The 21,179-nt window shown below is 37.9% G+C and overlaps 1 protein-coding gene across 4 annotated transcripts in view; it reads right to left on the reverse strand.

Annotated features, from left to right (window-relative positions):
- dpys (dihydropyrimidinase) overlaps nucleotides 1-11,511 on the reverse strand; it is a 14,639-nt gene extending 3,128 nt beyond the window's left edge. The window contains exons 1-8 of one of the 4 annotated variants that reach the window (XM_017413262.3): nucleotides 11,389-11,507; nucleotides 10,818-11,086; nucleotides 10,465-10,623; nucleotides 10,163-10,342; nucleotides 6,826-7,015; nucleotides 6,528-6,684; nucleotides 4,987-5,128; nucleotides 2,933-3,075 (exon numbers count right to left, since the gene is read on the reverse strand). In XM_017413262.3, coding sequence (XP_017268751.1) covers nucleotides 2,933-3,075; nucleotides 4,987-5,128; nucleotides 6,528-6,684; nucleotides 6,826-7,015; nucleotides 10,163-10,342; nucleotides 10,465-10,623; nucleotides 10,818-11,069 — 1,223 coding nt within the window. In that variant the 5' untranslated portion in view covers nucleotides 11,070-11,086; nucleotides 11,389-11,507. Of the gene's footprint in view, nucleotides 1-2,932; nucleotides 3,076-4,986; nucleotides 5,129-6,527; nucleotides 6,685-6,825; nucleotides 7,016-10,162; nucleotides 10,343-10,464; nucleotides 10,624-10,817 lie in introns of all 4 variants that reach the window. The other 3 variants (XM_017413263.3, XM_017413264.3, XM_017413261.3) reach the window with 3 other exon arrangements.
- Nucleotides 11,512-21,179: the final 9,668 nt, after the last annotated feature.

Consider the following 21,179-nt stretch of genomic DNA (forward strand, 5'->3'; position numbering starts at 1 on the left):
TCATTGGGAAAGCTAGCTGGAGTTTTTATAACAATGTGCCGGGAGTCAGGCGTTCTCCCCCGGTGTACCGAACGTGAAACGCTCGGCCAGCTGACAGCTGGCGAGCGGAGCAGGCATGTCCGAAAGTGTCAAAACAATTTTGTAATAAGGTCATATACTGATGAACCGAGCAAATATTTGAGACTTTCAAAGCCACATTCTCGCCTAAAAATGTTGTAAAAAATCATGTTGTGTCACTTAAAGTGTAATATAGCAAAATAATTTGTCGCTCTTCACCACCATTGCCGCTTTATTTAGCATGTAGCTGTAACAATTACATTTAACTAGCTAAATGTTGTAAAAAGTGACATCAGAAAATCCACACTACATTTTTAAACAGTGTTTGAAGCTAAATGTGACAAAATTTAGGCATGAATTTTGAGCACAAGCTCGTTTACAAACGGCGCCCCATACATTAGCATCACAATGAGTGACCTCTAATCTTTGTTCTCCTTGGACCCCCGTTCTTGGCCTCTTGAATGCAGTTGTTAAATATAGTGCGATGAACAATCAAAACAGAAGTTGCTAAACTGTATGTTAGCCACTGTGCTTTGTGCTGCGACTTTTTAGAGCCATTTCACCATGAAGAGTATATATATATATATAAATAGGCCCTGTTTACATGAGAAATTCTCTGGAAATGTTAGTGTTTTTTCAATGTTTATTGAGGTGAATCAACAAGAAAAAGAAAAAAAAATGTATTTACATGGATATGGCTGTGCTCATTAAATCTGCTGTAATTTCTATGCCAGGCAGGGTTGCCCGATAGCAATAACAGAAATGATGAACTATCATACTGTTGTTTTAAAATTATTGTATTTTGACCCAAACTATCATATGTAAGGTGCACTTAGAGGGGGAACGTTTTAAGATTAGTTGTGTGTTGTGGTTGGTGAACATGTGCACAGAAAAAGAGGGGCATTTGACCTTAAAACTATGTTATAAAAAGGGTTATTATCGTATATCTGGCAACACTGATGAGGCGTACATGCAGTCTGGAGGAAGTAAACAGTTACATCCAAAATGGTGAAAACACATGATTTTTGTTTGGACTTATAGTGAGATTGGGTTGCTGCTACATGTTGAAAAGGGCGAGTAACATAAACCTCACTCTGCTATTTGCTATTATTGTTGATCTGCTCGTGCAGAACATTTAATGACTCCAGCCATCTGTGCTGCGCATGTGCTATTTCACACATTGCGGCTTACTTTGAAATGCAGTGCAAGTGTCAGAAAATCTCCACTCTGAGACCTGGATTCAGAAAGCTTCGATTTTAGAGAAAACAAGTGCTGTTGTTGTGTACACAAACAGCTGAACAAAAATGTAGTGTAAACAACCCCACAGTTGGCAGAAGTTGCTATGTCATGGTTTTAAGCACAATTTCATTAGGTTGACTTACTGGAAAATGGAGAAAATTTCTTCCTAATCGACACTTTGCACAAGATGGGCTGATGATGCCGAACAAATACATCACATCTGAATGAAATTCTAGATCAGCAAGGAAACAGTCTTATAATTTGGACTCAGTCTTTTCTTAAAACAGCACTAAGTGCTAATTTCCCCCTCTTTGATTGTGTTTGCACACACATTTCCTGTTGATTTGCAAAGCCAGACATTAGACCTAGAGTGTGCACTGACAAAAACAAGATGTGTCTTCATTATTCAAGTAGCCCATTTATGAGAAATAAGACAACTGTGTGAACCTCCCCAGTGTCTTTGGTTATGCAACTGTTTGTGGTCCCTGGTCCCGGATGTTATGAGACGACTCTTGCCTCTAGGGCAATTAATTACGCAGTTTCACAGATGAATTCACGGCTGCTACAGTAAAACATGAGGCAGCCTCATGGCTGGAACCAACTGACATCTGCAGACATGTACTGAGAATACGAAGACAACACCGACAGCAAGAAAAAACAAGCAAGGTCCGGGGATTACAGGCCTGAGAGGAGAAAAATATGCTCCCAGGCCACTCACATAAGCTTAAGCATGTAACCAGTGAACTCATTTACAGCAAATTACACTGAGGTTTAATGTATTCTTCAATTCACATGAGCTGTTAGTGATCTCCCAGAGGGGCTCAATCAAGATCCAACAGGAAGCAGAGCAATGCATTGCCGTTCTCAGTTATATAAGCCTGACTGTGGTACTGCTGAATGCAAACTGTCCTCTGTGTTTCTGCATCTGTGCAAATGCTTCACAGAAGACCTTCTGTCCTCTGCTGCATACTGAGAATCCAAAGGAATAATAAGAAAACAAAAAAAATCGAACACATGAGCCATATAGAGTCGTGATATCCTAAGCCGGTTACTGGAAATAACATTAAGACAGCTTGTTCTGTGCTATGAATATCAGTTTACCTCCCACATGAAGCATTTGTCAGTTTTAGGATTCTCACAGTAACCAATCAGCGTCATCTTACTGATGCAGCAAGCTTATATAAGTGGATTAAAATCTTTTCCTAAAATAATCTTTTTCTAAAAAAAAAACAAACAACCATAGATAAAAATTACTCATCTCCACATTGGGTTACCAGGTGTTGGATTCAAATGTAAATTGTGTTATGCGTTAATTTGAAGCTGCAGATAAGAGCTGACACCCAGACTTTTTGATGGGGCTCAGACGTAATCAGCTTACGTGGTGTGCTGAGGTGGATCAACATAAAACATACATCATGTCTTTTTTTAGTTAGCTATATTTATTTATTTCTACAGTCAAATTTATAAAACCGTATCCTATTTAACCGAATGTCTGTCACCCTGAAGACATGCTTTCAAGTTTGTTTCAGCAGCAACGTGTGTGACAGCTAAGAAAAACGTTAGAATGTCTGACTTTACTCCTCAGTTTTAAAAGCTTCCCATCGTCCGACTGAATGACTAGAATTAAAGTCCTCACCTTGTTATTTTGGGGTCCCATATAACCACATCAGCATCTGAGTTTTTGGCGATCCGGCCCTTCTGTGGGTAGAAGTTGAAAATTTTTGCTGCGTTGCTGCTTGTGACGGCCACAAATCGATTCTCATCCATTTTTCCGCTGTGCTGGAGAGAGGAAAACATAAAGCATTTGCTTTACATGGAAGCAAATCAGCAGGCAAAAAAAGGTTAGTGCTTCACCATCCAGCAGGGTACACTCACATGGGCAAAGGTATCACCTACAATGTTTAATTTGTGAGCTTTGTGTTATGTTTGAATTTTTAAGGGGCCTTGGAGAGACACACTCCTTGCAGTAAAGGCAAAAAAACCGCAGAGTCGACACTGTAACAAGCTGCAGTTTTGAGGGTTTAGACCTTTTTCTGATTGGAGAACAAAAACAAACAAACAAACAAACAAAAAAAATAAATAAATAATAGACCTGTATTTTATTTAAATCAGTTCAGACTAATTGAACCAATTGAGTTTATATATTTAAAGAAGTGCAAGCTGGACAAGTTAACGGACACAGAGGGAAAAGACAGAAGTCAATAATGTGTTATGTTAATCTAAAAGTAGTGTTTAGTTTACATATAAAACACTCAAGTCAAACAGGCCATCATAATTGGCTTCCAGCAAAGTGGCCTAAAAGGAGCCTAATCATTTTAAATGACTTTTTTGTTCCCATAATAACATTTATCTCTGTGAAAATTATTACCCAAGAAGCACATCCATACAACAAGATGCATAAAAATCATAAACTAAGCTGTCGTGATTGTCTTCTTTTATCTTTACCTGCTGCTGAAGGCAAAGTGAAAAGTGTTTGTCTATAGTATGAAATTTAAATCAAACTCTCAGGCAGAGATATGGATGTACATGTATAACTAATTAACATCTGGAGTTAACCCAGTTCAAGTTGATCAAAACAGACTACTCCAAACACACACTCCAAGCGCTACACTTTATACAACATCTTTTCCTAAATGTTTGGGATTAAATGTAAAAAATCTGTCTGTTAGCAAAATATCCCTTGGACCAAAGGACAGAAAGTATTTATTAAAGGTTCATCTACAACTCATTAACAAATGCTCAACCCAATTCAAGATGGCTGCCACAGCTAAAGAAACTTAGCAAATACATAATGTCTATTATTCAGTAAATTTTACAGACATCGAGCAAACATTTAGTGTGGTAGCAGCTAAGAGTCATTCAATATACATGCTGTGCTCTGAGTGATAACACATCTAGCAATATCTCACATTATTGCATGAGATTTTGCATAAAGTTATTTTCAAGGTTTGATCTAAACTACTACAGCTTCTCTCTTACCATTAGATGATCTTAGTTTAAAACCGTGTTATAAAAGGTGGCGACATGAAGCATTCTTTCAAAGAATGCTAGGCCTTTAATCTATATTAATGTTTTAATCAGCAATAGGAGTAAAAAATCAACACATTATTACACTACACTTACACTTACTGGGATTAGTGAACCACTGCATCAGTTTTTAAAACTTTTACTTTTATTTTTAACTTATAGGATGCAGCGCTACAGCCACTAACTGTCAGATATTTCTCTGTGGGAGTCATTCACTTTTAGAACGCTGCCCATATATTTATTTTAATATCAGTTTTTAGTTAGACTTCCTCTGCTCTACGATTATACTGCTGCATTACAAATTCAAAAGTTGTACTTCAAGGTTAGGCAATACAATTCTTTAGTTAACTGTAACATTAATAATTAATTAGTTCAAAAAGCAATAAACTGTAATGTGGAAAGGTTTGGGGGCATTTTCCCACTTTATTGCAAAGTGAAACTTTTGAAGGTGGAGAAAACTCCTGCACATCGATAAAGTGGTGGTTTGTTAATTTCTTGTTTGTTTAGATTTACCACAAAGAAGTTCTCAGCAAGCAGCAACAGGCATCATTTTGGGAGTGAGATTACATAAGAAGGATACAGTTGTTGTTTCTGCTGTTTATGGGGTTTTTTCTCAGTGTTGATTAGTGTTACATAAATTACATGTATTTTATGTAGACATACCACTCCTTTCTCCCAGATAACAGACATCCTGTCCTCCACACCATTCACTCCATTAGGGATCTTGGTGAAATCATCTTTGCCTAGAGCCTTCTGGCAGACAGAGAAGGTGCAGTTGTCCGTCCCTGTCACAGTCAGATCATCACTGGTACAAACAACAGGAAAGAAAAATTAAGAAATTACTGAAAGGTTGCAATAAAATCAAAATAACTGTCAAGATAATGTGTTGCAGTTTTATATTATATACAACTAGAAGTACTCAGAGAGGGCAAACCTCTGCCAAGGCCACAGCGTGATTAAAGAGTACTGCAATCTGGATCATAATCTAGATCACCACCAAAATTTATTCCATTGTTTTTTGTTACAACCCCAACATTTCCTGAACATTTCATCCAAATCTGTTCATCAGTTTTTACCTGATCTTTCTAACAGACAGACAAACAAACTAATGACACAACCGGAAACAGAACCTCCTTGGTGGAGGAAACAAAAGGGTCAAATGTAGGAGCAAAAACAAGTTACTTTTTAGATTGACCTTTGACCCCATGAACCCTGAAATCAAAAGGCATCATCTTTGACTTATGAGGTGTCCAGCTGGGCAGTTTGACATTCCTACATTACACTGTTGCAGAGTTAGAGCACAGGGTCAACTGTGACCTTGACCTTTGACCTCATGATCTTGAAATGGATTTTCATCACCCTTGACCTAAGAGGTGTCCAACTGTGGAGTTTAATTTTCCTCCATTACACTGCTGCAGAGTTAGAGCACAAGGTTATCTGTGACCTTGACCGTTGACCCAATCACCTTGAAATCAACAGTGATCACCCTTGACCCATGAAGTGTCCAGCTGTGGAGTTTAACATTCCTGTTATACAGCTGCAGAATGAGAGCACAGGCTGATCTGTGACATCGAGCCAATTAGATGACGATGAGATCCACCTGCACCCTATAACAGGCTCTTGGACTCAGTGGGATAGCTTTAGGAACAAACCTTGTACAGCTGACCCCCCCCCATCCCTACTTTGTTTGCTGCAGCCTGTTGTTGGTTAACTTATTGTATTTTGTACTGTGACCCTTTGGCTCTGCTTTAGCAGTTTGAGTTGACTCTAGTGCTTCTGACTAAGAAGCTTGTGCTTGGGTGAAGTTTGTTATTGGTTGCTTAGACTGTTTTGAGTTTGAGTTATAATTGCTACTTTGGTTATTTTGTTGTTGGGGTTTCACCTTACTCACTTTAGTTTACCAGTAATTTTTGTTAGTCCAAATTGAATGTTTGTTCAGTTGAAGTATATTCTATCTTGTTTATGGAACCTTTTCTTTGTGATAAAATATTTTACATTCAACTTTCCCTCTGGACACAATTTATGTTACCACCCTGATCCCATAGACCTGGGGTCGTAACAATAACTTTTTGAGTAATCTTATAGACAGACAGACAGATGCTACCGAAAACATAACCTCCTGAGTGTAAGTAATAATTACCAAATTGCAAAGTACTGCAACAAAAAATTGAAGAAGAAGAAAAAAAAGTCTCAGTTGCACCTACTTGGCCAGTAGGTCCATGAGGTACCCGGGGGTGCTGGGGTCAGGCCTGAGAGGAGGACCCATGACAAAGCTTGCAGCATGGGCCCAGTCTCTGTTCCAGTAGTGGGTACCATCAGTGGCCAATCCAGCTGCAATTGGCTCCCCAAACACCACGCAGCCTAAAAACAATTTTTCAGGAATCACGTGATTCAAACTGAAGAACATCCATCTGCTAGAGACCAAATTGTTTTGGGTCATAAAGGTTCATGGTTAAAAATATTGGCTTCTTGAAATCCCATGTGACGGCAGCCAACACTCACCATCTCTGCGTGCGTTCGACACAATTTTGGCAGCAGATTTACTCATGACATGGACCACATAGAGAGGGCAGTTGACCGCATGGGCAATGGTGATGGCTCGTTGGGTTGCCTCGGCCTCCACTTCCTCTGGCCGACACAGTTCATGACCCTCAGGACCTGTGATACCCATGGACAGCATCTTCTTCGCCCCCTGTTGGGTCCCAGCAGGGCCAGATACAACAAAGCGAGATAAAGTTTAAAATGATCAATGATTTTTTTACAGCAAAGAAAACTAAGCATAGACTATGTTTGTTTTGTGTGTAGTTAGAGCACAAACAACACCCCCTGAATTTGCATATATATATATATATATATATATCAATCCAGATAAAATAGAATTAAAACGTCAGTGTATTTGACATTATGCATCTGTTGTAAAAACTTTGACTGCTGGACAAAAATATTGAGGAATTTAAAAATGATAATAACATGCCGTAACACAGGACATTAAAACATCATCTGATCTTTACCAGATTGTAAAATTCTTTATAATTAAATCCAATTGTACCAAAAGACTCAGCTGATTATTTATTAAATGCAAATGAAGCCAAAATGGAAAAACTGTTTGGAAAAAAACAAACACACCCCATAATTCATCTACTTGTAGAGCCTCCATTAGCAGCAGTAACTCTCAGTAATCATGTTTTGCATGACTTTGAGTGTCACATAGCTGTGGAGCTATTTTGGCCCACTCTTTACATCATTGCTTCAGTGCTTTGAGGTTCACTGTTATTTGTTTCTGCTCAGCTCTCTGAAGGTCCCACCACAGTCTGGACTTTGACTGGACCATTGTAGCACTTTTATTCTTGTCTATTTTAGTCATTCTTTTGTGGATTAGCTTCTATGTTTGGGATTATTGTCCTGTTTAATGAACCATTTTGGACCAGTCTTCAGCCGTCAGACAGATGGCCTCACATTTGACTAATATCATTTGGTCTACGGAGGAGTTCATGGTCAACTCAATGACTTCAAGGTTTCCAGGTCCTGTGGCTGCAAAACAAGCCCAAATCATCACCCCTCCACCACCCTGCTTGATAGTTGGTCTGAGGGGTTTGTGCTGATATGCTGTTAGTTTTCTCCCCGAACACAGACCTATGCATTATGGGTAAACATCTCTGCTTTGGTCACAGCTGTCCAAAAGACATTGCTCCAAAAGTCCTGTGGTTCATTCTGATGGAACTTTGTAAACCTAAGTCATGCTGCCATGTTTATTGTTTGTTTTTGTTTTTTTAAACAGATAACAAGCTTTCTTCGTGTAACACTTTTAACAAATCATATTTGTTCATTCTTTTTGTAATTGTCCTGTCATGAACTTTAACCTTTCACCTGCTAACTGAGGCCTGTACAGTCTGAAATACAGATCTCGTTGCTTTTTGTTTGTTTTGTTTTGTTTTTGTCTTCTTTTGTTTTGGAATTTCTCTGTGCATTGCACAGTCTGACCTAGGGGTGAATTTGCTGGGATATCCACTTCTGGAAAAAGTCTCAGCTGCCTTAAATGTTTCCAGCTTGAGAATAACTTTTCTCTCTGTATTATAATGGACTCCAAATAGTTTGGAAATGACCTTTAACTCTTGCTGCTATTGATGGGCAGCAACAGTTGCTTCTCTAAGATCATTGCTGATGCCTTTCCACACTGGCATTGTGTTAACACACACCTGTATGCTTCAGAACAGGAAACTGACAAAACCCGTGCTTTTATAGAGGTGATTAATCATATGAAGTTTGGATATTAGGCTGAAAGTTTCCAAAAACATATATTAAATTAATGCTACAAAGTGACATTTTTATAGAAACCTTAAATATAGGAACCACTACAGTCCTTCTTTTCAAAAGTACATACAAAAGATATTTGAAACTATAATTCATAAAAATTGCTTAATAAAATGTTTGAAGGTACCAATATAGCTATTGCCCAAAATCCTAGCACAGATTATTTTTCTTCTTTTAAAGCTCAATAATATTTAAAGATTTTCCCTTTTATTAATCAAAGCTGACAAAAATCCTTCATTTTAAAATTTTAACTATATAAGAAGCATAAAGAGAACCACGATCAAAGGAAATGTTTAAGCTGCTGCCAGTGGCTCTGTGGGGTTACCATGATAACCACATACCTGTGTCTCTCACTCCCTGACAACACTCTTCATGAGACAAGCAGACAGACTTACAGAATAGATTTTAAGCCAAACAGTCTTTGTGCAAAAACTATAACTTGCACTGAACAAATTCCTGAACCGCGCATGTTCCTTACATGTGTATTTACAGTGTTTTATGTATGAAGTATGTGAAATTATAAAACAACCCTTTACTTCCAATTTTAAAGAGGAAATTCTGAGGTCAGTTTAAAGTTTAAATAAACTTTGAATGAAAATAAAGAAAAACTTTGAACGTGGATTAACGAATGTTAAAACAGGAAGATATACAGTCATTTCACCCCTACACTTTTGTGACTGTATCACCACTGATGGAAAAAGATCGTAAGTTGTAGGATTTTTGTATATATTGCAAAAGTGTAGTTTGGATAAAGCTGTAGTAAAATATGAGATTCAAAACTGCAATCATTTGGAAATTTTAGATGCACATTTATCAAAAATTGATTACAATGCAACCAGATGAACAGAACAATACTGGCTGCTGTTCCAACATTTGCTGCCCTCTAGTGGCGGTTTATTACCATGACATCTAAAATAAAATCACAAGACTAACAGTGTTAAAATTGTCAATCTAGTCACAGGAAGTTCCTGTTTAGAATAAGCCCTTTGTCTCTGAACAGAATGAGATGGTAATAACTACAGAATTTCAAAATACTTATGATGAAGCCTTTGTGAAGCCTTTGTAAGTCACCTAACACCTAATCTTTTTTGCCTGTTTTTAAGTGACATGCTGGTTTAGTCAGAAGGTTAAGATGATATATTTGTTTAAGACACTGTTTTTGTTTAACTCTGACTTTTTTCTGCCAGTGTTTGCTCCTGTGGTAAAAAATTAACTCACAGCCTCCACTGAGCTCAGGTGTGTTTACACAAAAATCACCAACAGATCTCAAGCAGACTTTCTTTGATAAACTGAAGGCAGTAGATTGTATTGTTATGGCACGCATGTCGTTCCGAATGAAACATTCTGAGTTTATTTAGATTCTGACTTTGCAGATGAAAAATCAAAACGGTCGCAACAAAGCTGTATGAAAGGGCTGGTCTGTTGTTGTGCCCCTTATCACTATTTAAAAACTGTTTTCACTTGATAAAATGTCTTTCAGCAAGAAAAAAATAAACAAGCTCTTATCAGTAGATTTAAATATACAAACCTCTGCAATCAAGTCTCCATTCTCAGCGTGTACCTGAGCTACAGCTCCAATCTCTTTACACTGAGTGAAGGCAGCATATAACTCAGAGTCCTGAAGCATGAACACATCTTTATAGGCCATGAACATCTTGAAGGAATTTACTCCCTTTTCTTTGGCCAGAGTCACCATCTCTTTCTTGACCTAAAAATAAAAATGTTTTAGAGAAATACAGCCTAGAGTAGTGGTAAAAGAGTTACAACTGGTAACTCTATTTGCTTTTTTTGCCAATAAAAAAAAGTGTTATCAGTGATTAACTCATTCACCTGGTCCCCCCACCACGTGACAGCGACATGCAGGGAGTAGTCACAACAAACTTTGGGATCAGCAGTTTTACGCCAGCGGTCATAGGCCTCCAGGAGAGACTTGCTTTTTTGAGGGATTACAAAGTCCAGGATCATTGTGGTCCCTCCTGCAAGAGCAGCCTGATGACATACAGACATGACCACAAAGGTGGAAAGTAAAGATTATCATATAACTATTGAGCCAGAATGCAGAAAATACCAAGTGATATGCATTCCTTCAAGGACTGATAGACCTTGATTTAGCTTTTTTGCCTATTTTATGCATTGACCAAACATTTGATTGTGTGATATAATGTAACATGAACCTACTGCACCTTGGTCCCGATATGAAAATCATCCACAGTCTTGGTGCCCATAAACGCCAGCTCCATGTGTGTGTGTGTGTCTATCCCTCCTGGCATCACCAGTTTGTCCGTGGCATTGATAACTCGCACCCCTGCCGGGATCTGAAGATTGAGTCCAACGTCTACTATTTTTCCATTTTCAATGTAAACGTCGCTGATCACGGAGAAGTCCTCGTTGACAACTTTCCCTCCTTTAATCAGGATCCTGCTGGTTTCTGCCATCTTTGCTGCAGCTGCAACTTAGAGCGTCACACAGTGTGCAGAAGTATCCGAGTTTGCGCGAACTAAACTCTGATCTCAAGCAGGTTAGGTTCAAAGTTCACATGAGGTATTTGCTCAGTGATTCGGTTCAGAAATCTATATTCCTGCTCAGTATTACAGGTCTGTCATAAAACAACAAGCAACCTTTTAAAAAAAACTCTGTATCCTGTGGCACATACTGCAGATTTGCAGCTGTCAGCTCTAGACAAATGAAGTTTATAACTTCTGCCTGATCTAGACTTAAATCAACTGAAAACCTGCCTTACAAAACAAGTCTTACCCACATGTAAGTTGGTATTGTAGATTTACTTGCTATTAGATTCCAGCTCCAGCCTGTCCCAAGGAGTTTCTTTGTCCTTTTCCTCCTCCCCAGAAACTCCGTCCTTCCTTTGGCTGATATGTGGGCTGGTTGTGCATTCCTGAGCCCCGCCCACTGGTGGAGTTTCTATTCTCTGCTCACAGCCGCCACATCTGCAGCTCATTACTCATCCCTGATCATCTGCTCTCTAGGATGAGCTCAGACACGTCTCTGGTGCCAGACTGTACAGTCACCATGGTGATCGTTGGCCACCTTTCTATTTTGTTTTTTTATAGTGTTAAAGCTTGAGAATTTGTGCTGCTTGTTTTTTCGAACTTCTTTGACCTGTCAAGATGATCAGCTGAAGCCTTGCAGCCCATTGTGTTAAAAAATGGTTCATTTCTCAGGGCTTCAAATGATCAGAAGTAAAAAACAAAAACAAACAAACAGAAAACCAGGCAGAAAAAAAGATAAAACAATAAAAAAATATCTACTAACAAAAAAAAATGATGCAAAAGATGTTTCCAAAGCAGGTAATTTAAACTCTAAAATGCCCTGGGTCTTTAGTTGTGAAAACACTCAAAAGAACTGGTCTTAATCAGGATTTGAAGATAATAATAATAAAAAAAATCAAGTCAAAATAGTGCCACACTTGCCAGTCTCCACCAACAAACTAAGACAGCAGGACTCCTGTATTCCTGTTTGCACGGAGCTGCAACCTTCAACATATGAGAAAGATATGATGTGTCTGAAATTTATTTTGATTTGGTTCCAATTCTTGACTCTTTCTTTGGTTCCTTGGGACCGCTGCAAATCTGAGATAAAAACGAGTGAAGCAAATCAATGCATAAATCACTAGTTGAACCAGTGGATTCAGAGTCTTTGCACTCGGGATGTTTAGTAACTAATTACACAAATGAAAAAAAAGAAGCGTTGTCTGATGTATATTTTCATTTTTTAATAAGGCAAAAATCCAATTTGTTTACATGAACCGAAGACTTATTCTGCACCCAGCCTACCTGGGGCACTCATGTGGTTTCAGCTTCAACTTCCACACTACATTCCTGTGTCTAGTTATTACTGTATGTTCTTGTGTTTTACTGAGAGTGAGGCTTTATTTATCACTGATCAGATGATTTCTGAGACAAAGAAGCAAAGGTCAGATCTGGAACTTACCTTCCTTCAAGGATTCCATCATTTGTAGTCCCTTGTGGTTGCTGTTAACAACTTTATTGGATCTCCATTGTGCACTCATGACTTTTCTAGTTTTGTTCACATTTTCAAGCCCATTTCAACTATGATATACCTGGATACTGCTTGCCCACTGTCCACTTTCTCCTGGGACCACTCATCTTCCCTGTGGACCTAGAAGCAATAAGTCAACATGCAAACTGACCAAACAATTCACTCTCTGGAACTTTCACCAGTACTATCTCTTCTGCCTCTAAGAATTTTGTTGACCAAGTTCTGTTTCATACAGTATATTCAGCAGTGTAAATAAATCTTCTAACCATCTGTCTGTCTCAGCCTCTGGTGTTCAGTATTTGAGTCCAGGTAAAACTAGTGATGGAAATTATAGCTCTTTTATATGATGTAAGTTATTTGGCTCAGCTCTTTCATCTTTCATCTCCAAAACAGCTATCTGGGTGCTGGCTCACAGCCTTATTATTATTATTATTATTATTATTATTATTATTATTATTATTATTATTATTATTATTATTATTATTATTATTATCCTTTGTTTAACCAGGCAAATCCTATTGAGATCACAGATCTCTTTTCAAGGGAGGCCTGGGCCTGAAGGCAGCCTAACATGCTGCATGTTTCTTAGACTGTGGGAGGAAACCGGAGCGCCCGGAGAAAACCCACACAAACACAAGGAGAACATGCAAACTCCACACAGAAAGACCCCAATATCAACTAGACTGGTTGGTACTGTTAGTCCCAACATGAGTTGTTCTCATTAGTTCCATCACTAGTTAGTCAGATTATTCATATTATTAGTTAATCATGTTAGTCTTTTCACTAGTTAGTACCTTTAGTTTCACCACTAGTTTATCTTGTTCATTCCATCTTTAGTCTTGTTAGCCCCATAACTAGTTATTCTTGTAAGTTTTATTATTAGTAGGTCCTGTTGGTCCCATCACTAGTAAGTCTAGTTAGTTAGTCTGTCACTAGTTATAGCAATGACAGACAGAAGGCAAAAGTTGTAATTTCACCCTAAATACATCTGATAAGAACTGCAATAAATAAATGTTCAGTTATATAGGCTTAAAGAAAACAGTGGCAATAACTAAAATCAAAGTAAACCTGTTAATTGTAATGCTGAAAATATGTATAATTCTGAGCCTAAAAATGATTGAAAAGATCTGCTTTGAATATTCAGAATAATTTCAGCTCTATAGGACAGGTTGGTGTCAGTGTGTCTGGGGACCTATTGAAATTAGAAAGTACAATGGGATTATTAGGGTTCTAATAATTAACTTTTGCAGTGAAGCCTCTCAGGAGGTTAAGTTCTGATTGTTGCAAACTACTTATAGGCCAAATGAATCCTCTAAGCAGTCATCTTCAACACATTGGTTGCATTTATTACCCAAAAAGTGCAAAATAAACAGAAAAGAGGTTTAACCTCTGGATTTGTACATCTAAAAGACAGAGCAGATTCAAACATGAATTATATATACAGGCTCTTGTTTTTAGTTTACATCATTTTATCAGGCATTTAGTGCATATTACATTAAAGATAAACAGAAGTATAAATGTGGATGAAATTTGATTACAACAAACGACAGAAAATAAGGTTTGAGAGCCTGCAGAGTACAATTATGTTGATCATAATTTAAAAAAAACACTTGATCCTGTCAGTGTACATCTGTAAAACATTAATCATCAGGAAAAAAAATCCTCCTATAATTATAACCCACCACTGAAGGTAAAAGATTAATAATACTTTTGCGCTTGTCTGCGTGTGTGTATACATATTTGTTTTTATGTCATGTTAGCAAAATATCTGATGAACCTTTGGATACATTTTAATTAAAGTAATCATTCAATGTACGTCTATAACTGATTAGCTTTTGGAGTCAATCCCATTCAAAATGCTCACTACAGCTAAGTGACATTGGAAAACGTGAAAAATGGCTGTAACTCAGTCAACTTAAGAGATGTTGAGCAAAAATTGGGAGTAACAGAAGCTGAGAGTCAATCTCAATGTATACTTTGTGCAACAGCAGGACTCATGACGGCCCAACAGACCTAAACTGTGTCATGTCTAAAGAAAAACAAATATCTTGTAGTTAGTGCTATATTTACAGCAACTAAACAAATGCAACATCTGACACACTCAGAGCAGAGAGAGGTCATATTACAACAGTTAAAGGCTAAAAACAGATGTTTTGAGTAAACATATCAGTGTTTTTGGCAAGGCACAAGTTTTCAAAAAGTCAAATAAATGCATGTTTTTCTGCTACCACACACAGACATGTTGTTTTTACTCTTCCTCCAGCTGGGAACCAGATTATTAATGTACTCAAAGGACAAACATTATCCCAGTTTCATTTCTGGTAAAGTCCCCACTGTTCCGCTGTCCTCTGTAATGATACACAGGTTTACCTTCCTGTTTTGTTCTGGTCAAACTGGATTGTTTTTTATTTATTTTTTCTCCACTCAGTGTGGTCCTGTGATAGACTGGCAACCTGTCCAGAGTGTGCCCCACCTCCTGCCTAAGACAGGCACCAACTTCCTGCAGCCCTGAACAGGATCAAATGGGTTAAACAATGGATGGATGGAAGAAAATTGGTTCCTTTTATCTGCTTGAGTTGCACAAGTTTGTCTCAAAAAGGCATCTGAACAGACAAAGAGACAAATATTTTGGTATATATAAATATTTACTTTAATACCACTGTAATATTCCCAGTCCAAAAAATTCAATCATTAGAAATTAATATTTCAAGAGGGTATACAACTGATTTCAGCAGATGAACAAAATATCTTTCACACAACCTCAGATGGATTTGCCTGTGAGTGGATACACACATAAACACAACATTGTTTCAATTATATACATAAAGATGTTTTGAGGTCGTGCAAATAATTCATTTGGCATCACAACAACCAAACAATATTCTGTTACTGAGGCCCTTGATCAGATTTTAGGTCATGACACTGGTTACAAGGAGAGAAGCCAGGAAACTGTCATGAAAGATGATATAGATGAGAAAATGTCAGAAGTTGAAGACAATGCAGAATATAGACCAGACTATTACGGTAATTAAGTAATCTGTGAGAAACAGCACAACATGTTTCACATATGGATTTGTTGTAGTCAAAACAATCCCGAGGATATACTGTATACTTTTTGCTAAAAAACAAAACAGGTTGTATGAACTTAGATCAGTGAGGCCTACAGGCTAGAACAAACAAACAGATTATCTAAATTGGTACTGTCCATAAGAAAATATGTTGATAATAAGATCTATCGTAGTGTTTGGGGATGATATATGTATTATCATTGATTCTTAATCAGATATATTGGACCGGGATTGCAAAGGAATTAACATAAGAATAATGCGGACTTATAATTATTAGCATCAAGTCGACACAAATGCTCTGAAGCTAATTTTTCACCAAGTTAACTTTTGACTTCAACCATCAAAAATCTACTGTAATTTGTTTACATTTGGTGCATAATAAAAATTGAAAAATCCCGACAAAACAGCCTTCCTCTGATAATGCTGTGATATCCCTGGAGCATGCAGCTGCCTCTCTTTCATCAAGAGTTGTTAGCCACTGGGAGAGATTATCATTTGACTGCAGTGGATTGGTTGTCTGTTCTGCATCAGTCCAGACAACTTTTCTCATCCATTAGTGTATTACGAAAACAAGACACATTGGAGAGACAAAGATGCATGCGCTGGTGAGATAAGCGCACGCACAGGGCTTAGGAACACCTAACCTTCACAGTTGCAATAAACAATAACATGTGACTTAAGAGGATTTACATAAGATGAGAGGAGTAATCAGAGGGAGTGAAAAACCAATGAGGCAGCAATGGCATCTACTCAAAAGTCTCAGTGTTGCTGAATGAGGAAAGTTGCCATTCTGCTGGATTTAGAGGAATGCTGTTGTTATCATCTTATTTCAACTGCCAGCCCTACAAACCAACACAGATGTCACTTCCTTTTTTACCTTTTACAACGCTGAATTTTGACAAGCACGGCTTTGAGTGTTGACTCGGTGCAACTCTGGCATCAGAGGAGCATAGCATGCACTAAAACGTGACATAAGATAGTTCTCAGGCAGATTATCAGTGCTTCCTGCTCAGGCAGCAAGAGGCTTGTTTACTGTGTCTGTGCTCATATTCACACATCCTCCTGCAGATACAGAGCATGTGTGTTAGAGGCTCTGCACATCAGGGGAAAAGGCAGCAGCAGCACCACAGCAGTCATTTTGTCATTTCTGGGGATGTTTCAGTAATTTCAGCTGCTTTTTAGTTTATTTTGCCTGCTTGTTTTTTTTTCAAAATATTCCCTTCAGATAGTGTTATTATAAAGCTTTTTACCATCCTAAATTTGACTAAAATAAAACGTGATTTTACGCACTTTATGCCATAAGAAAATACACTGTATAGGTAACCAAAGTGTCTTAGTGTTTGGTTCTTTACAGCTCTTTTTATGATGACCTAACTTAAAATAGTATTCAAAAGTTGAACCCATTAGTAGAGTTCTTGTAAGGCCCTATTTCTCCTCCGGTTCCCATGATTCACAAATTTCCCTGACTTTATGCTGGATGACCATACATGCAGGTCTGCAGCAGTCTGTCCGACCCAGTCACTGTTGTTCCCATCTGCATCTATCACAGTGAGCCAAAAAACCCTGCATATCATCCCAGTCAGGGAAAACACTATCACACACTCCTGAAACCGAGGCCAGTATTTCACACCTCTATGAAATCATCCTTTACACTTCAGTTCTAAGAAGTAACTTACAACTCTCCCTCTATCTCTCTGACCTCTATCACATCTCCAGTCCATCCTGGAACCTCAGGTCATCTGGTGCCCACTGCTTTCCGTCCCTCACACCAGGAGGCAGACTCTTGGTGACAGAGCTTCCAGAGTTGTAATCCTCTGGAATGTTCAATCTGCTGATATTTGTAATGCTTTAGCTTGAAAATACAAAAAAAGAAAACCAAACTCCTAAAATGTTACCTATTTACCCAAGTGTATATCTTTTGTATCATTTTTTTTTATTCTCATGTTTACATTTTTTCTGTTCCTGTTTTCTTTTTGCAGCCATAGGTTTGTGTTTTCTTAAAACAGGTAAATGCACTGCGTGTGTGAAAAAAGAAAGCCCAAGACTGCAGTACCACCTCTCACCACCCAGATGGCAGTGTTCTCCTCGGGTTGAAACGTTACCTACTGTACTGTCTGCTATAATGTTTATTGTGAGGCGACGACATGCTTAACACAGTCATGTGATATGTTAGTAAACCATACTGCTCAGTAATGGCAGATATGATATAATTTATTCAGAATATATGATGCACTTGTATTATTTTAGTAAATATAAATAATAAATAAACTCTGTAATTTGATTGCCTTTTGTTGTTTTCTTAAGAAAAACTGGAGTTTATTTGGACAAAAAGAAAGCTGAAATAATGGATATATGCTTCAGGATAATTGTTTTTGTATAACCCAGACTGAGTGATGTTGTTTTGCAGCAGAGAAAGAGAGAAAGGAACTGTGTAGTAAGCTTTATATATAAAATGTTACCTAAAAAAAAAAATTCTGGGGAAAAAAATAAAAATAAAAATGCCCCACGAAGACGCTGAGAAGTCTGCAGCCACCACCAAACATTTGTCAGTCAGATTGTTGCAGCTGAAGCATCACAAGGCAGCCGTTCAGCAGCCTCTAAAAATGTTAAGCTTCCAACAATGGGAGGCAGAAAATGTGAAGGGAAACAATTAAATTACGCCTTGCATGAAGTTTGCTTTTCATTTTGTCAGGCAAATTTAGTGCCATGGTTAATCATTATGCTGTTGAACATGATTTGCAAAAATATTCAAGAGCTTTATGTGCCTCAGTGCCCCTTCTGTATTGAAAAATAATGGGCCTCTATCCAATTAAAAACTGCATTAAATCTCTAAAGTATTACATGCACTTTACTGGTATCTCTCTGATTGGGCTTTTCTGCATGTGCAGATACTGACAGCACTCTGACTAACTGCTCCCTTTTTAAATCTCGTTCAGGAGTCCTGAATTTTGAAGGATAATGATGGTGTATCTGTGCTGGAAATGAAACATTTCCTATCAAAATCACCCACCTGGGGGGAAATCATGATTGAAATTTCTATAAATGAAAAAAAAGGACATTTAAAAACAGATTTTTTTTTCTTTTGCCATTTATTTTAATCTTTTGAAGATTTTATTATTATTATTATTATTTTTTTTTTTTTTTACAGTTGAATTCAATCTATGAGGTGCAGCTAAATGATGTGTTTGGATGAAATAACTTGTATTCATCCCAGCCCTTATGTTTTCACTCTGGCACTGAAAGGCAGTGATTCATTGTTCTGCAACGGAGACATCACTCCAACATGTGAATGGATGATTTATGTGACCATCTGCTTCATTTTGATCAGGATTTGATTAACTTTTTTTTGTTGTTGTTGTGTGTTTGTTTTTTGGGAGATGACTTTTCATGTCAAGATCAATTTTGTTACACGAACCCACACCACTGACTTACACCACAATATCCTCACTCATGCACATGTGCAGCAAACTTTGTAACAATTAAGCTCCTTTCCTATCCCTGTCTGAAAGCCACAGCCAGACCCTCACATGCCTTAAAAAAAAAGAAAAAGAAAAACCTCACCAAAATATGATTCCAAGTCACAAGCAGGATAGTTGTACGACCGACTCGCTCCCTCTATCTGTTTGTGTTAATTAAAAGATTTGCAACTACATGTGTCTGCAGATAATCAAAATGTCTTCTGCAAGCAGCTCTCCCAGATGCGTCGGCACTCCAGAGCTCATTTGCTTGCTTGCGATCTCATGTTTGTTTAGAATTAATCAATCTAGCCACAATTGAGTTAATTAATTAGTGTTTTAATGCTACTCTTTATAATTGCAGTCAGATGAGTCTGCAGACAAAGCAATCACATTAATGCAAATACAACAGATAATTGTTATCCAAACTTCCTCTGCAGAGGCAGGGGAGAGCTTTCACTGGGGTGCTGAGCCTGGGCTGGTACCCCGGCTCTCCTTCTGCAGCCACTAGATGGCAGCATTGAGCAGAGTTTCTGCTCCCTGTCCTCTTGTCACTTCCTTGGGTGTTGTTGTCCTATATTGCCCTCGCTGAGTGTGTGCACTTTGAGGGATAAATGATGAGGGGGGCCAGTATATAGTAGATGAATGTCTGTTTTCGTTGCAGCGGTGAGATAAAAGGTCATCAGGTGCCACAGGGTGTTTAAAGGAAGTATGTGGTCCAAATAGGAGCATGCCTCTCTACTGTTTTGATATTCAGTTTCAGAAGATGTCAGTTATTCTTTCCAGGAACATCAAGTTTTCTTCTCCGAGAAAAGTTTTGGCAGTCCTGATTTCTGTGGGCAGGTCAGTGTCTGTGTGATTGTTGGCCATGAAAGAGTAAAATGAGTGAGTTAATGAGGAAAACTCTTAGTGCCCCCTGTTTTGGAATTCTACTACAAAGATTTTTTTTCACATGTTTTATTAAAGCAGCTGCTTCCACGGCGAGAGAGAGAGAGAGAGAGAGAGAGAGAGAGAGAGAGAGAGAGAGAGAGAGAGAGAGAAAAGAAAAAAGTTTCTCTTTTGTTTTTCATTGTTGCTCCTTTAAACATGTCCATAATTTTCAGTTTCGTTCACGGCATCTTCATCATCATTATAACTGCCATCATCACCATCATTAACGGCAGCTCATTTTGCATGGCTTTGTAGAGGAGGGGTTTTTTGTTTTGTTTTGTTTTTTTTTTGTTTACCCAGATTCCTGGTGTTTTTCAGGAACATGCTCGTATCATCCGGCAGCCTCTCAGCGAGAGCCATTATTCCCTCATCTCTTTAGTTTATCTCCTCTGATGATCTGCTCAGATAGAAATGACAGCTGAATAAATATGCAAACGCAGCTCCACACTTCAGCTCAGAATTTCCATTCTGCCCTGCGATTTCCAGAGGAACAGTATATTGCGATAACAATGAGACCCTTTGGGGATTTGGATGAATGATTTCTTTTCTTCTTCGCCATCTTCTGATAAAATACAGATATCAGCTATAAAAAAAATTAAAAAAAATCTCAACACATTTTTTTTCACTAATTAAAAACCTCTTTTCACAAATCTGCCATTGATACTTTCTGAGGAAATCTTTGAATATCAGGGCATAAAACAGGGCTCATGAAACCATCTTTAATTAACTTGAAATCACTCAGCACTGTTCTGTCTCTTACTCCTTTACCAGCTCGGCTGTGTCCTTCGAAATCTTTGGTGTTTGAAATAAGGATGAAGTGATCGCATCACAAATGTTTTCACTGCTTTGACCTAATTACCTGAGAGGTTTGACAGCAATGAAATGACACGGGGCTGTTAATTAAGATTAATAGTCAAATGTGGAACTTTCATTCAAAGGAAAAAAAAAATCTAAATCTCTTTTCAGTTTCATTGCAAACGACCTCACATTCTTTCATTCACTTTTCAAGCCCGTAATGTCAACATGGCAAAAAAAAAAAGAAAAGAAAAACAAAATATGATGTGGATTTTTCCTT

The sequence above is a fragment of the Kryptolebias marmoratus genome, linkage group LG16 (assembly GCF_001649575.2).
Source record: "Kryptolebias marmoratus isolate JLee-2015 linkage group LG16, ASM164957v2, whole genome shotgun sequence".
Classification (NCBI taxonomy): Eukaryota; Metazoa; Chordata; class Actinopteri; order Cyprinodontiformes; family Rivulidae; genus Kryptolebias; species Kryptolebias marmoratus.